The sequence below is a fragment of the Alligator mississippiensis genome, chromosome 4 (assembly GCF_030867095.1).
Source record: "Alligator mississippiensis isolate rAllMis1 chromosome 4, rAllMis1, whole genome shotgun sequence".
In the NCBI taxonomy this organism is placed as follows: domain Eukaryota; kingdom Metazoa; phylum Chordata; order Crocodylia; family Alligatoridae; genus Alligator; species Alligator mississippiensis.
The window spans coordinates 147,020,199-147,034,959 of record NC_081827.1 but is presented as its reverse complement, the minus strand read 5'-3'; the positions used below and the strand labels follow the sequence as shown (position 1 = coordinate 147,034,959).

Sequence of the window (14,761 nt, the reverse complement as noted above, 5' to 3'; positions counted from 1 at the left end):
AGGCTGACACCCTGCCCCCCTCCCCCTGGTTCTTTGCCAGTCGGGGCTGCTCCGACCTGCCTCAGCATGCTCCAGTCCTGGGCACATGTTAAAATGGTGCATCTGGGAGGAGTAAACTCCAGTGCAAACTAGGCTGAAATTTATTGCTTCAAATTAATTGAACATATAGATGCTCCCCATCTGTGTGAATATCCCTATTGGGATACACATTCTGATAGTTGAGAACTGTGTCCCTTATCTACATATCCACATTGGTATGTATGGCTGAAGGAATGGGAACAATTTATGCCTGTTTTCCTGTATTCACTTGTTTTAACTGTATTTTAATTGTTTGACTACAAGGAGCCAGGTGAGTCAAGTTTGTGGTGCACTGACCTTCCCTTTCAAAATGGTGACTTTCATAAGGGTACTAATATTGTAAGAGAAAACTTGGAAAGGTTGCTGAGGGTTCAGCAATCACTATGACTTGGAGAGACCCTCAGGTCAGAGGTGACAATGAAGCCCTAGTTGAATCTGTGAAGGAACATGATGGCATGGTGTTGTAGTCTGCCATCAAGCCCCACAGGAAAGAGTATTTGTGAAATGCAACTCCCTAACCTGGGTTCAGCTTAGGACTTATCATCCACTTGTTTCTAAAGAGCTGAAATCCTTAGAGTATCGATAAGTGCAGTTTTTAGTAGTGGGTCAGCTTGAGGTCTGTATCCACTAAAACCAGCGTATAAAAATCATCTGGTCCCGTGGGCCAGATGACTGGCATGAGAACAGCTCACAGGCCAGATGAATCATAGAAATTAAGGGCTGGAAGGGACTTTGAAAGATCATCAAGTCCAACCCCCCTGCTCTGGGCAGGAATACTTCTGAGATCAAATTATCTCATCAAGGTGTCTGTCCAGTCTCCTCTTGAAGACTTCCATGGTTGGGGACTGCAACACCTCCTTGGGAAGTCTAGTCCAGATTCCGGGAAAGAAGTTCTTCCTTACATCCAACCTGAAACCACCCTCTAACAGTTTATGGACATTGATCCTTGCCCTCCCCTGGGGCACCCTAGTGAACAGTTTTTCTCCCAGCTCCTGATATTTACCCCTTACATACTTATAGATGGCCGCCAAGTCCCCCCTCAGTCTTCTCTTTCCCAGGCTGAACAGTCCAGATCCCTTAGTTTTCCTCACAAGGTTTGTCTTCCAGGCTCTTAATCATTCTTGTGGCCCTTCTCTGGACCCCTTCAAGATTGTCCATATCTTTTCGAAGTGTGGCACCCAGAACTGGACACAGTACTGCAGCTGGGGTCTCACCAGTGCCAAGTACAGCGGAAGTATCACTTCCTTGGCCCCACTCATGACGCATTGGCTAATGCATCTTGGTATGCTATTAGCTTTGTTGGCTACAGTGTCACACTGGCAACTCATGTTCATCCTGCAATCAACCATAACCCCAAGGTCCCTTTCAGCCATCGTGCTGGCCAGGACATCTCCTCCTAAACTATATTCATGTTGCTGATTACTTTTCCCCTGATGAAGCACTATATATTTATCCTTATTGAACTGCATCCAGTTCCACTCTGCGCACCTTGCCAGCTTGTCCAGGTCTGCTTGGATCCGCATCTTATCCCCTTGTGTGACTGCTTTTCCCCATAACTTAGTATCATCCACAAACTTGGCCAGTGCACTCTCCATATCTTCATCTAAATCATTGATAAAGATGTTGAACAGCACGGGGTCAAGAACTGAACCCTGTGGGACATCACTTGCCACCTTCCACCAAGATGATACAGACCCATCCACTAACACTCTCTGGGTTCAACCCCTTAGCCATTTCCCAACCTACCTGACCATGGACTCTGCCAGCCCACATTCCCCCAGTTTTTTTTATAAGAGAGTCATGGCAAACCGTATCAAAGGCCTTTTTAAAATCCAAGTATATGACATCAGCTGTGTCTCCCACATCTAAGCGGTTTGTTACTTGATCATAGAAGGAGATGAGGTTGGTCAGACACAACATGTCCACAATACAGCCATGTTGGCTATCCTTCAGCATCATGCCTTCTGCCAGTCTCTCACAAATGAACTTGATAATTTTTTCCCCAAATTTTCCCCAGTATTGAGGTCAAACTGACCAGCCTATAGTTTCCCAGATCCTCCCTGCTCCCCTTCTTAAAGATTGGCACCACATTGGGCCTTTTCCAGTCTTCTGGGACCTCTCCCGAGCACCACAAGTCTTCAAATACCTTCGCCAGCAGTTCCGCAGTGATGCCAGCCAATTTCTTCAGCACTCTTGGGTGTAGTCCATCTGGTCTTGCCGACTTGAAGACATTCATCCGCTCTAAGTGCTCCCTCACCAGTTTGGCACTGACCATTGGTTGGCAATTGTCCCCCCTGCATCCGTCCAGTGTCCGACCAGGCGGGCGACCACCATTTGTATGCAGGAACACCGACGCAAAGTATTCATTAAAGAGTTCATCTTTCTCCTGACTATCTGTTATCAACTGTCCCATCCCACTGTGCAAGGGCCCCACATTTCCCTTGATCTTCCTCCTGCTCCCTATATACCTAAAGAAGGACTTCTTATTGTCCTTGATTTTGGTCACCAACCTGAACTCGGTCACTGCCCTTGCCTTCCTTATCCTCTCCCTACAAATATGGGATATACTTGTGTATTCCTCCTTGGTGACTACCCCTTGTTTCCACTGTCCACAAGCCTCCTTGTTCTTTTTCTAAAAAGCTGAAAGGGTACAGGGCTGGCCCCATGGGCCAGATTGGACCCATGGACCCTGCCAAGCATTTTGCATACCAAATCCAGCACCTGTGCTGCTTGCTCCAGCTTGTCTGGGATTGCAATACTGTATACAGCACCTGCTGCAGCTGGTATGGGGTGGACACCACATGCCACGCAGGTCCTGGACTTGTTGGGTTGGGTGCTTCAAGTGGCCGCCCAGGACGAACACAGGATCTACTGTGTGGGGGACCCATGGAACATTCCTTCACACACACATGCCAGATAGGGCCCAAGACTAACCCTGTATAGGAGGCTGGAGGATATGGCTCTGTCATCTGGATCTGGCCTGCAGTCTGTATCTTTTGACACGACTGTACTAAATTCTAGAAAAGCCAAAATTCTTGAGCCTGTTTAAGGATTAGAAGAGCTGGGTTGCATTAGCAACTAAAGGGGATGAGTGCCCCTTAGTGGTGGTGTGGAGTGACAGCACCAGCAGAACAGTGTCCCCCAGCAGTTGTGTGCAGGGCCAGAGCAGCACCTTCTGGTGGAGCGACTGCAATGATGCAGCAAGCAGCCCTAGCAGTGGTGGGGAGCAACAACAGCAGCAGTGGAGCAGCATCCCCAGTGCTTGTGTGAAGCAACAGCAGCAGCAATAGTGGAGCGCCCCAGTGGTTATAAGGCAAGGGGAAATGTTGGGCTAGCACAGTACTGTATTTACTTGAATAGAAGATGACCCTGATTGTATGACAATTTATGTATGGAATTGTAATTCTACATATGTAAAATGTATAAAGTTGCTACAATTTGTGGCTGCCTACAAATTCACTGGCCGTCTACAAATTCATTAGGGGAACGCAGCAAGGAACCGGAGATGCTCTATTTACCAGGGTGCCTCTCGGGGTAACAAGGAACAACAGTCACAAACTGACAGAGAGCAGATTTAAGCTAGATATCAGGGAAAACTTCATGGTGAGGGTGGCCAAAATTTGGAATGGGCTTCCAAGGGAGGTGGTGCTCTCTCCTACATTGAGGGTCTTTAAGAGAAGGCTGGATAGGCATCTGGCTGGGGTCATCTGAACCTAGCACTCTTTCCTGCCTAGGCAGGAGGTCAGACTCGATGATCTGTTGAGGTCCCTTCCGACCCTAGCATCTATGAATCCATGAATTTTCCAGGTATAGAATCTATTTATTGGAGGTTTGCCTTGAATTTGTCCCCCTCCCACTGCTACAGTAGGGAAAAGAAATCTGGGGGGGTCATATAGCTCCTGTGCTCTCTGCTTCCCCCAACTTTTTCCCCTGGCAGCCCTTCCTACTCTCCTTACTGTCAGACCCTGCTCTCCCTGAGCACATGGAAGTGAGAAATACATCTTAAAACCAAAGGCTCACAATTTACCACATAGTTCTCTGGGCTGGGCCCACTAGAGTCAACAGCATTTCAAGCCAGGGATGACCACAACACAACACTGCTCAAAATGTGTGTACTTCAGATATCCCCCCCAGAGGATCTCTGCTAATTAGCCCTCACTCATGATTGGAACTGGGGTTTTTGTCACAAGTCCTGGGATGCTCCAAAAATTGATATGCAGATGAGGTGCAGAGCAAACTGGTCTGGCTCCACCTCATGAAGGGTGGGGCCACACTAATCATCTGCAACAGAGGGCACTTCACTTATTTATTACAGTGCTTACCTCCTTGCAGAGAGACTGGCCAGGGCAGTGGCCAGGCAGGGACAAGTTTGTAGTAAACTTTACCATGTGCCTGCTCAAAGCACATTCTAACTTTAATACTGCACAGAACTAACGACAGACATACTCAGTGCCTTGTGAGACAAGGCCCTTAGAAATAGTGGGATCAGTCTGACTATGAAAGCCAGGGTATGAACTGCAGGAGGCAACACAGGTACTTTTCTGAACAAGTGACACTGATTGCAGCTTATGTGGAAGATGGGTTTAGGAAGCATATCTGATTTAGCTGTTGTACTCAATTTTAATCCTGTTTCATTTACAATACTTTAGAAATAATGGTAGCAAGCTCTAAACTTTACAATTCACACCTCTGTTTCCCCATGGTAACAAGATCCCAGCACTTACCATGTTCCAAGTTGACTTCCTTTGTGCCACTGAGGACAATTGTGCCTTTTGACAACACCTGTGCATAAAAGGACACCATGAGACAGAATCAGCGAAAACCCAGTCAAGATGGATGGTTCTCTTATGTACAATCTGTAGCATAGGTTTTTAATGGCTAGGGTGAATATTATGCTCATGAAAATGAGGGACAAGTAACTTCAGAAGAAATAGTTAGGGTTGTGGACAAGACTTAAGCTACTTCTTCCTGTTCCTCATACACAGCTCTGCTAGTATCCCTTAGTCCTGCCTTACAGCTCCCCTGCTATTCCAGTCCTGGGTTCCCCACACTGCTCTACCAGTGCCCATCACTCCTGCCTTATTCCAGTTCTGGCATCTCCTTTTGAGCTGTGTAACTGTGGATTTAGACAGAGTCCAGCTGGTGGTACTTCTGTGCTCTCCTCTCCTAGAAGAGCCCTATTTGATTTCAAGGAATTTGTATTTACTTAGCTAAAAGTGTTACTGGGCTGCTCTCTGATGGGGTCTTTTGGTAAGATTATGGCTTGGCTCTGATCTTTACCCAAAAACCTATTTAGATTACACACTTCTGATTACTCAGTGGTGGTCAGAAGCAAAGAGGTTTTCTGGCAAACATAGTAGGGCCCTAATACGTACCACGTAGTAGAAGTTCACACTAGTGGCATCCCCATACCCATCTTTGTTCAGGATATAGTGCACCATGATTGCCTTCTGCTGGCCACAGCTCAGCTGCTCTCTCTCTGGCTCAATCTTAACAAAGGTGTTAGTGCGGGAGTAGAAACGCTGGATGTGGAATACAGCCTGAGGTTCCTCAAAGTTCGTCCAGCCAAAGTCTGAACAGTCAACATATTTTGCCTGAAAAGAAACATGGGGAAGAGGGTAAGGGGGAGGAAAGACAACAATTAGATGACGTAATGAAGAGAATGTGAAAGTATCAGACATGTTAATTACACCTGTTTCTAAAACGTTCTGTGTCAAGAAGTATAGCTGCATTTTAGGGTATGAGCACGTCTGGGCTGTTCTTGCACAGCGCACTCAGCTGGGTTGCTTTCTGCTCCAGTGCTTAACAACATTGCTTAACAGCAACCTCCAATGGAGATTAGAGAGGTGAGTTCAGAGCCTTGCAGGTCTAGCTAAAGTGGCACTGGCTGTTAGGAGATGCTGCAGAGCTAGAGCTACATGGATTCCAGCCAGACTGGATCAGCTGACTCTGCTTTCCCCCTTTTGCTAAGCCAGCCTAAGGGAAGGGGAGAACACAAGACTGAGGATGTGTCTCTGATGAAGGCAGAGACTGCAATACAGATGGAAGGGAGCAAAGCAGATGGATGTCATGGGACGTTTGGGCATCCAGTGTGGGTGAGAGAGGATAAAGGGGCCACCAGGGAGGTTCTGCTCTGGGAAGATTGTGGGAATCAGGTATGTCAGCAGGGAAGACAGCTGTTCTGAAAAGAGGCAGGAAGGAAGTGCCTCAGCCCTGCCCCTCTTTCCCCCATCATCTTGATGGCACAGCCTGTCCCTCTCCAAGCACTTGTGCATGCCAATAGTTCTTTCCTGGTCAGACCTGCCTTGGGGTTTCAGGAGTCACCCCTGCTGCCTGCATGGGTACACTTAGCAGTTTTTACAGTTTCTCTGGTGCTATCTGAACCAGGGCTAAGCTCTGGGAAAACCCCAAAAGCAGCGGAAGCTGCAAACATGCTGAAAAGGCTAACACCTAACTGAAGAGTGAACGGGAAGAAGAGAAAGCAGAGAGAGCTGCAGGCAGGGAGGGGACATTGCTTACTAACATTCAGATTGCTGCACCAGGTCAGAGTGAGAGTCACTGGAGTGACCACAAGCTGCCTCCCCTACCCTGAAAGCCACGTAGCATGATGCTGCCCATGAGAACACCAATGTGCTTCACACCCCTCCCACAGAGCCATTTCTCTCTCAGGTGCAGAACATAGGGCCTATGTCCCAACAGGGTAATCCCAGTGGCCCACCCTAATTCTTTGTTAAGCATTTTTATTAAATGGAAAAAATATATATATTTGGAAAGCAAAACTTGAGTCCTGCAAACTCCCTGCATGGCGAGTCATTAATCTGCTCCTCTGCCTGCATCTGCTGTCCTGTTTCCTGCTTGCAAACATTTTGCAAGTGGCCCTTGATACCATTTTAGTTGTGTAGCCCAGTTCCAAGGAATTGTCCCCATTGCTGTTGTGCCTTTCTGTTACTTACCCTCAGCTTCAATCTGGGATCAAAGAGGTTGGAGGTGTTGAGGTAAAACAGAGCAGAGCCCTTCTTGTCTGTGGTGTAGTTAGCCAGATACATTCCATTGAGCTCTAGGCGGATGATTCCATTTGCAATGGGGTTGTCTTCCTCATCTTTCAGGTTGATCTGAACAGAATAGAAGTGGCAGGAAACTTAGATGGCAAGTGGAGCCTGCCTGCTTTCCCTTCATGAGTTTAGTTGGCTTCAAAGGCTGAGGAACTCTAAAGACATCTTGTGGGGTACGTGAGAGTGAATAGCAGCAGGCAGGACTGCCATAGAATGAAGTGTGTTTAATTCACATGTGTACCCTTCAGACTACGTTGTAGGGTGAGGAGGAGGAATTCCTTTGGAGGTTCACCCACAGGACAAAGAAACACAGGGAAAACACTCCTGACAGGTAAGGGGGACGGAAGACTACATAAAGGATCAAGCATTAAATATTATTCTTAGTTTTCATCATGGAAATCCCTTCCTGACTCTTCAATGGCAGTTGATTCCAGGATATAAAGGGAGGATTATAGGCTGCCAATTGGGAGACCGTGATTCACATCCTGACCTCAGACTCTCGTTCTCTGAGCCAGTGGGGTGGAATGGCCTTGAAAGGCACCACTTTTTACTGAATGCTGGCTCATAAAACTTGAAACAATCAGAGGCCCTCTTTTGATCCTTTTTCTTAATGATGACCCTTCCACCTCATCCCATATCATCCATTGCTTCTTTGACCCATAGACATCATGTAATTATGACTGAAGACTAGCCCACTGACCTCTCAACCAGTTTTTCTCATGTTTTCTGAAAGCAGTTAAGACTGTGGGGAGACTTTTGGTGTAAAGGCTATTGCCATGAACTGTTATCAAGGGAATCTGCTACTTGGAGTAGAGATGGCCATAAGCAGAACAAGACTGAGACCCTTTTCCATGACCAGAGAAGGTTGTGTCTCTGCCAGCCTACCTGTCCAAAGTAAGGGATTCCCCTTTTGTAGTAGTAATCCATGTTCTCAAACCATATTCTTTTGCTCCCTTCGTAGATGAAAATTGAGTCAGAGCTGCTAATCTGCACACCTGTGAGAGGCCCAGTGGCAAAGAAAAAACAAAAGGATCAGAAATGGGGAAATGTGAGGCTTTTAAAAAGCCCTACTGAGTGACCTCGCTATGGGTCCAGAAATCTGGAGGAAGTAACTGTATGTTTGAAATGAATCTTAATGCTGAGCTCTGCCTTATGGCAGGCAGTCACAGACTCCTCTCACAGAGTACTTGTCCACAGGGCAACCCCTCTGACTTGGCCCTCCCCAACCATCCCCCTTTGGTGTTACCTGTTCCATTCTCTGTGACCACTGCATCCACGTTAAGGCTAACAAACATTCTTGGATGATACCGAAATAACTGGAATGCTGAAGTGGGAATGGCTTTGGTGAGGCAGCCATCCTTCCCCAACTGAAAAAGAAGGGACAAGCCAGTGATTATGAAGGGGAGAAAAAATCCCAGTTCTTTCAAGGTCAGACACCTACTTCTTGTCTTCGTATGAGAGGCTCTGCATCTCTTAGCAAATCTTAGCTTCATGCTTCCAGCTGTCCTGCCTACCTACCTACTCTCTGTTGTTGTCATATTGTTCTCCTCTTGCGCTATACTTTACCATACCTTCCACCACTGCCATTTCAGTGTCACCCTTCCCAACTCAGTCCTGCCACTTTCTGAGAACTCTAGCACTGGCCAACCAGAACATATAATGACAAACTCAGCTTCAAAGCATGAGTACCCTGCCTTGACTTTAGGAGTAGTAGTCAGCTCATAGCAGATAAAAATCTTGTCTACAGAACTTTCAGAATCTGACTGAGAACACTTTTCCTTCCATTTATTCTCCCCACTATTTAAATTTCATAAGTGCATACATTCTCCCTTTCTCCACTAAAGCTTCCAGGTCAAGATAAAATCTAAATTTCTAACATTAATTTTTTTTGAAGAATAATACGATTAAGAATTAAACTAAGACTAAAAATAAATACTCAGCCCTTGCAGGACTTCTTTTTACATCAGTAAGTTGCAAAGAAAGGCATAAGAACTGGTTTTTATGTTCTTTGTAAACTGCCCTTGATATGTGAGCAAGAACACTAAGCATATGCTTGCTGAGAAAAGGTGACTATTCCTTGCCCTACTCATTCAGATTGGGATTATATATTTGCAGCCAACAGGGTAACATGCTTGGCACTGAATCTGGTGACATGCTTACATCCCTCCTTTCTCCATTTCAACTTCTCAGCTCCTTGGCAGTAGATTTATTCCCACTGCTTTTGCAGAGGAGTGGTGCTGCACTTCTCATGAAACACTTAAACTAGGCTCATGCCTTTTTTAGCCTGGCAGTAATTAGCCATCCCATGAGAACAGTAGGGAGAAAACTGATGTCCTGCCAGATTTGCCCCACTCAGTGAAAAAGGCTCTAATACTTGAGGCTGGGAGTGATGAATAGTTTTTAGGTTTGCATATGCAGTCACTGCTCTCCCAGTATGTAACCTACTTCCCTGGGCAGGGCCCATACATGATAGATTAAATTCATTCTTTATCCTGCCACTCCATCTAAACAGAGTTGATCCTTAAGTTGTAATGTGGAGGCCTGGATCCCAGTTTCCCCATGGCTTCTGTGTCTTTGGGTCTGGAACATATGAGAATTCTGAAGCATTGAGGCTATTAAGATGAAGCTCCCCAACAAATTATTTAGTTCCTAGCAATAAAGAAAACTCCTCCCCTCCAAAAACCTCTAGCTCTGCCCATGACATGTTGGGCAGAAACAAGATCTGTTCTAGGTGGACCTCCCAGCACTCCCCAAGAACTGAAAAGGCAACCAATAAAGCCATGTGATGCATTAAATGCAAAACTTGCTGGAAAGGAAGAGAGGAAGAGGTAAAGGCCAACATCATACTTTTTCATTGACTCTTTCACATATTTTCTTGGGTTGTTGGTCACATTCTGTATGATAGTAATGCATTTTACAGACACTGAGCTGGACGTTCCCTTGCACAGGCTGTCCATAAGTGTACCTAGTAGAGGAGAAAACAACGAGGAAACAGATTGTGTGGTCACTATTTTTGGATTCAATACAAGAAACAAATATATACCCAAAAAACTAAGAGTCTGTTTATACAACGGACTGTAGCTGAGAACATGGGTAAATGAGCTTATGCTGAGCACTGGCTGCTTCCAGGACATAAACTACCTCATTTAAAACTAGCTCAGATGTCCCTACACAGCAGTTCAGCCTGCAGTACAGACATGCTCTAAGACCCAAATTGGAGTCTTACTGGACCCAAGGTTTAAAGACCTTTTCCTAGGCCTTCTTTTTTTCCACAAGGGAGTCCATCATTGCCATGCACAGAACAAGTTATGTCCCATTAAGCAACACTGTTCAGGACTGCAGGGCACTTCCCCTTTGACAGAGGCATATATGGGTACCTCAGTGTAAGGCACTCATCTACTAATCTAGGAACTTCTCCTGCCTTTTTTTTTCTGTTCCTTTTATCCATGTCTTTATCCTGATTAAAAAATCCAATAGTGAGTAGACATATATTAATGTATTATCTTCAACCAATGAAATACACATTAATATACATTGGGGTGCAGTGGGATGCAGTATGCAAATGGGTATTACCAGCATCATGTAGCCTGAAGTGAAAGTGAGTCATAGTGGTAAAGTGCCTTGCCCAAGACCACACACTGAGCTATTGGCAGAGCCAGGATTAAGATTCAAGAGCTTCTGTTCCCCAGCTCCATGCTCCTTGAACCTGGCTTTGCAGCCTTCATGAATATATGCTGCCCCATCATGTGGATACTTACGAAGCGCAAACATTCACTTTGAATTCTTGATCTAAAAGTGAGACCCTTCTTGGGTTTTGGATCAACACTTCGAACTTTGGTAGCACTGGAAATTAAAAGGGAATAATGTCACACAGATACCATAGATGTGAAGTGAAAAGTGGCAGTGAGTCCCTAACTGTACCAACAGTTATGACAGGTGTAAGTGCTAAGAAGAAAGAGGAATGGTTTAGAGGGCATGGGATAGTAAAAACAGGATAAAGCCCCAAAATTATACTGCATGAAACCACCCAACCCAGATAGAAATAGAAGGTAATTGACTGAGAGAGACTTAATAGGATAGCCCCTGTTACCACCTTCTTTCATTCTTGCCATGAGTTAGAAACATACTGTATTTACTAGCATACCAGATGCATCTTTCCCCCCAAAATCAGCCCTCCAAAATCAGGCTGCAAGTCTTAATCTGGGAAACTTGATCTTATGCCTGGAATAGAAGCACCCAACAATCATAGATACACAGAATAGTAGGCTGGAAGGGACCTTTGGAGGTCATCAAGACCACCCCCTGCCTGAGGAAGGATTATCCCTATTCAAACCATCCCATACAAATCCATATCTAACCTATTACAAAAACTACGCAGTCAACCCTGTCACACAACCACAAGGCATAACACCCTACACTCCTACAGGTAAGTCACAGGGACAGCAGTAGACAATGTCTCACTGCTGCAAGGGTTGTTAAAATATACACAAAAAATCCAAGGAAGAGGGTCATGATCCTCATGACAGAGGAATGTGAAATCTACCTCAGTCTGTGTTAATCTGACCATGGGGTAAAATTCCTTCCCAGTTGTGGTACTTGGCCCAACATTGAGGGGAAAAGCAAGACCTTCTGCCAGGAACCTCTGGATTTTAGTCCCAGCAGGAGCACTGGCATACCTCAACTTTGGCTGCAGTCAAAATCCCCAACCTTGGCTGCAGCCAAAACCAATGCTTCTGAGGAAGGCAGAAAAAAACAAAATAAAGACCCTGACACATGTAGCAACAGGATGGGAGAAAAATCTTTCTTGGCTCCATGTGACAACAGAAAAGCCAAGAAGCCCAGCAAAAACCCATAGCCCAGCATAAGCATAGCTATTCCTAGATCATCCCTAACAAATTCTTATCTAACTTCTAGTCAGCCTTTCCCATTGTTTCACTGCTCTGACAGTGAAAAAGTATTTCCTGATATCCATGTTGAACAGTACTGGGCCCAGGATAGACTCCTGTGGGACTCCACTCAAAATATCCTGCCGTTCTGATATGGATCATTTTATAATTAACTTTTGCTTGTAGCTATTAAGCCAATTGTCTAACCACCTTATAGCAGTTTTGTCTAGCCCACATTTCTCTAATATGTTTATGAGACGGTCATATGGAAATTTACTAAATACCTTGCTAAAGTCCAGATACACTTCATTCATAGCACTCCCTTCATCAACCCAATTAGTTACCTTGTCAAAGAACAAGATCAAATTTGTTTGGCATGATTTATTCACAGTTAATCCATGCTGGCTGCTTGTGATCAGCCTTTCCTCCACTAGTTGCTTACAAATAGAGTTCCTCATGATATTCTGTAGTAACTTCTTTGGTATTGAGGAGAAGCTACCCAGCCTATACTTCCCCATGTCTGTTTTAAAGAGGGACATCATGGGCACATCTACATGGGATGCTATGTTACTGCAGCAACACGCTACGGCAGTGTAGCATCCACAGGTGTCTACACGTGATTAGCAGCTATTTCACTGTAGCGGTGTGCTCCCCCATTACAGCGCGCCGCTACGGCTAAGTAGCTGCTAAAAATAACCATGAGCCACATGTATGGTGCAGTACAGGTGGTTACTGCACCATGCTTTAGAATTTCCATAAGGAAGTACTAAAGCATGGTACAGTAACAACATTACTATAGAGCAACGTGTAGATATGCCCTATGTTGACCTTTTTCTAATCCTCTGGTACCTCCCCCATCTCCCACAACTTCATAAATACAATTGTCAAAGGCTCTGAAATCTCTGCCAGTTCCTCCAATATCCTGGGATGCAGTTCATTAGGCCCAGCTGACTTGAATTAATTCAGACACATCAAAAGCTGTTTCTTTTATTATCTCTTCTCCAGTTTAACACCTTCCTTATCCAAATAATCCTTTGATTCCTACTCCACCAGGCAGCAGCAGTGCCATGTCTATTCAGGTAGCTGAGGGAATCAGTTGACTTAATGGCTCACTGCTCTTAAGCATTAATGATCATCTCTCCTTTTTAACAGTCTTGATGTTCCACTAATCAAGCTAACCTTCCTTCTGGCCATTTTACTGTCTGCTAGCTACTTCAGGTCTCTCTCCATCTATTTCACAGCTTTGTACACTGCATTTGGCTCTTTTAAAAATTGTAGATCCACCCATGGAGGCCAGCCTTCAACAGCGGAAAGGGCTACAGCTTTTGGTTGAACAGGAAATGGAGGGTAAGGGTAAAAACAGATATTGGATTTCTACCAGATCAAAGGCTTTTATTTTGGGATTCTACAAGCCAGTTGTGCCACTTTCAGTACTTGTGAAGTATTTGAGATAATATTTTTTCCAGGGCCAATCCCACCTAATTCGAGATGATTTCCACTCATTCCAGAGACAAGCTATGTGTGAAAAGGTCTATACTGATTTTGACTCAGATCAGTCAGAATTGCCTCAAATGCAACATCTGTTTTTACCCTAAGTGAACTGAAGATTAGGCTCTTTCTTGCTCTATGCAGTCACATCTCAGGAATTTTTTGTTTTTCATTCTGTCTTTCCAAAAAGCAAGGTGCTTGTCTTATTTGGGGGCATGTGCCATATGATAAAATACGGTAGTTTTCTAACAGAACGGGTGAGAAAGGACCCCTTGCCTCAGAAAACGTGGAGTTCCCCAGGTCCTGCCTAGGGAACGTCCTGTGTGGGAAAGTCCCAGGTATGAGATGAGATGGAAACAAACCAATAGCAGAGCATGTAAAGGCAAGACCATCAGGTAGTGAGCACTTTTGTTTCCCTATCCCTATTTGTCCATCCAGTATTAATCTGGTTCTGCCTAGTAACTGCCTGACATCCAATTATTTATACTGCTATTAATATCTTTGGATTTATGCTTCATATTTTATCTCTGTGCGTTGCATACAGCCTCACATAGGTGCTGGGGCGGGTACTTTGATTTTATTCCCCAATGTACAGATAGAGAATCCACGGCAGAGAGAACGTGACTTCCCTAGCATATAGCAGGCATTAGTGACAAAGTCCAGGAGAAAGCCCAGGGTGCTGATTGCCTCTTTATTGCACTAGGCCACGTTTCTCAGAATCTACCTGGCCGTCTCTTGGCCATCTCCTCCTTGCCTTCTGTTTCTGCCCTGTCACCTTTCTGCATTCCTTGCTTTATCTGCCTCAGTCCCTCAGTTTGGGTTCATGGGCATGTGACAATTATAGTCCACAACATTTCTTGCGTACTTTTGGCAACCCCCCTCACAGACTCTGGCCGTGGCATTTGGATTCGGCCGATTTAGGGGACAGTAATTCGATTCGATGATTTGGTCCTCTCCCAGCCTGGCAATGGTTGCCTCGCCTGCCCCAGCTCCCGGCACCTGATGATCACTGGGACTTTTTCTTAAAGTACTGAGCTGGGGGCAGGAAGGGGCAGCCATGGAGGGGCTGGCGGAGCAGGCAGGGGATGGGGCCTGGCAAGGGTCCCCCATGGTCCCCTCCCCCGCTCCTCCAGCCCCCCTCCCCCACCTCCTACTTACCAGCTCCTAGTCCAGCTCCAGCTCCCTGCTGCAGCCACTGGGGACTGTCCGAATCATCAAAGCTCTCTGAATCTTTTTCAAAGATTCGGAGAGCTATGA

General features: G+C 45.5%; 1 protein-coding gene across 1 annotated transcript in view; it reads right to left on the bottom strand.

Annotated features, from left to right (window-relative positions):
* LOC102561360 (ovostatin) overlaps window positions 1–14,761 on the bottom strand; it is a 51,604-nt gene that overhangs the window by 25,651 nt on the left and 11,192 nt on the right. Inside the window, exons 7-13 of the mRNA XM_019490284.2 lie at window positions 10,889–10,973; window positions 9,978–10,095; window positions 8,377–8,497; window positions 8,016–8,125; window positions 7,032–7,190; window positions 5,454–5,672; window positions 4,803–4,860 (exon numbers count right to left, since the gene is read on the bottom strand). Of these exons, the coding sequence (XP_019345829.1) occupies window positions 4,803–4,860; window positions 5,454–5,672; window positions 7,032–7,190; window positions 8,016–8,125; window positions 8,377–8,497; window positions 9,978–10,095; window positions 10,889–10,973 (870 nt within the window). The remainder of the gene's footprint in view (window positions 1–4,802; window positions 4,861–5,453; window positions 5,673–7,031; window positions 7,191–8,015; window positions 8,126–8,376; window positions 8,498–9,977; window positions 10,096–10,888; window positions 10,974–14,761) is intronic.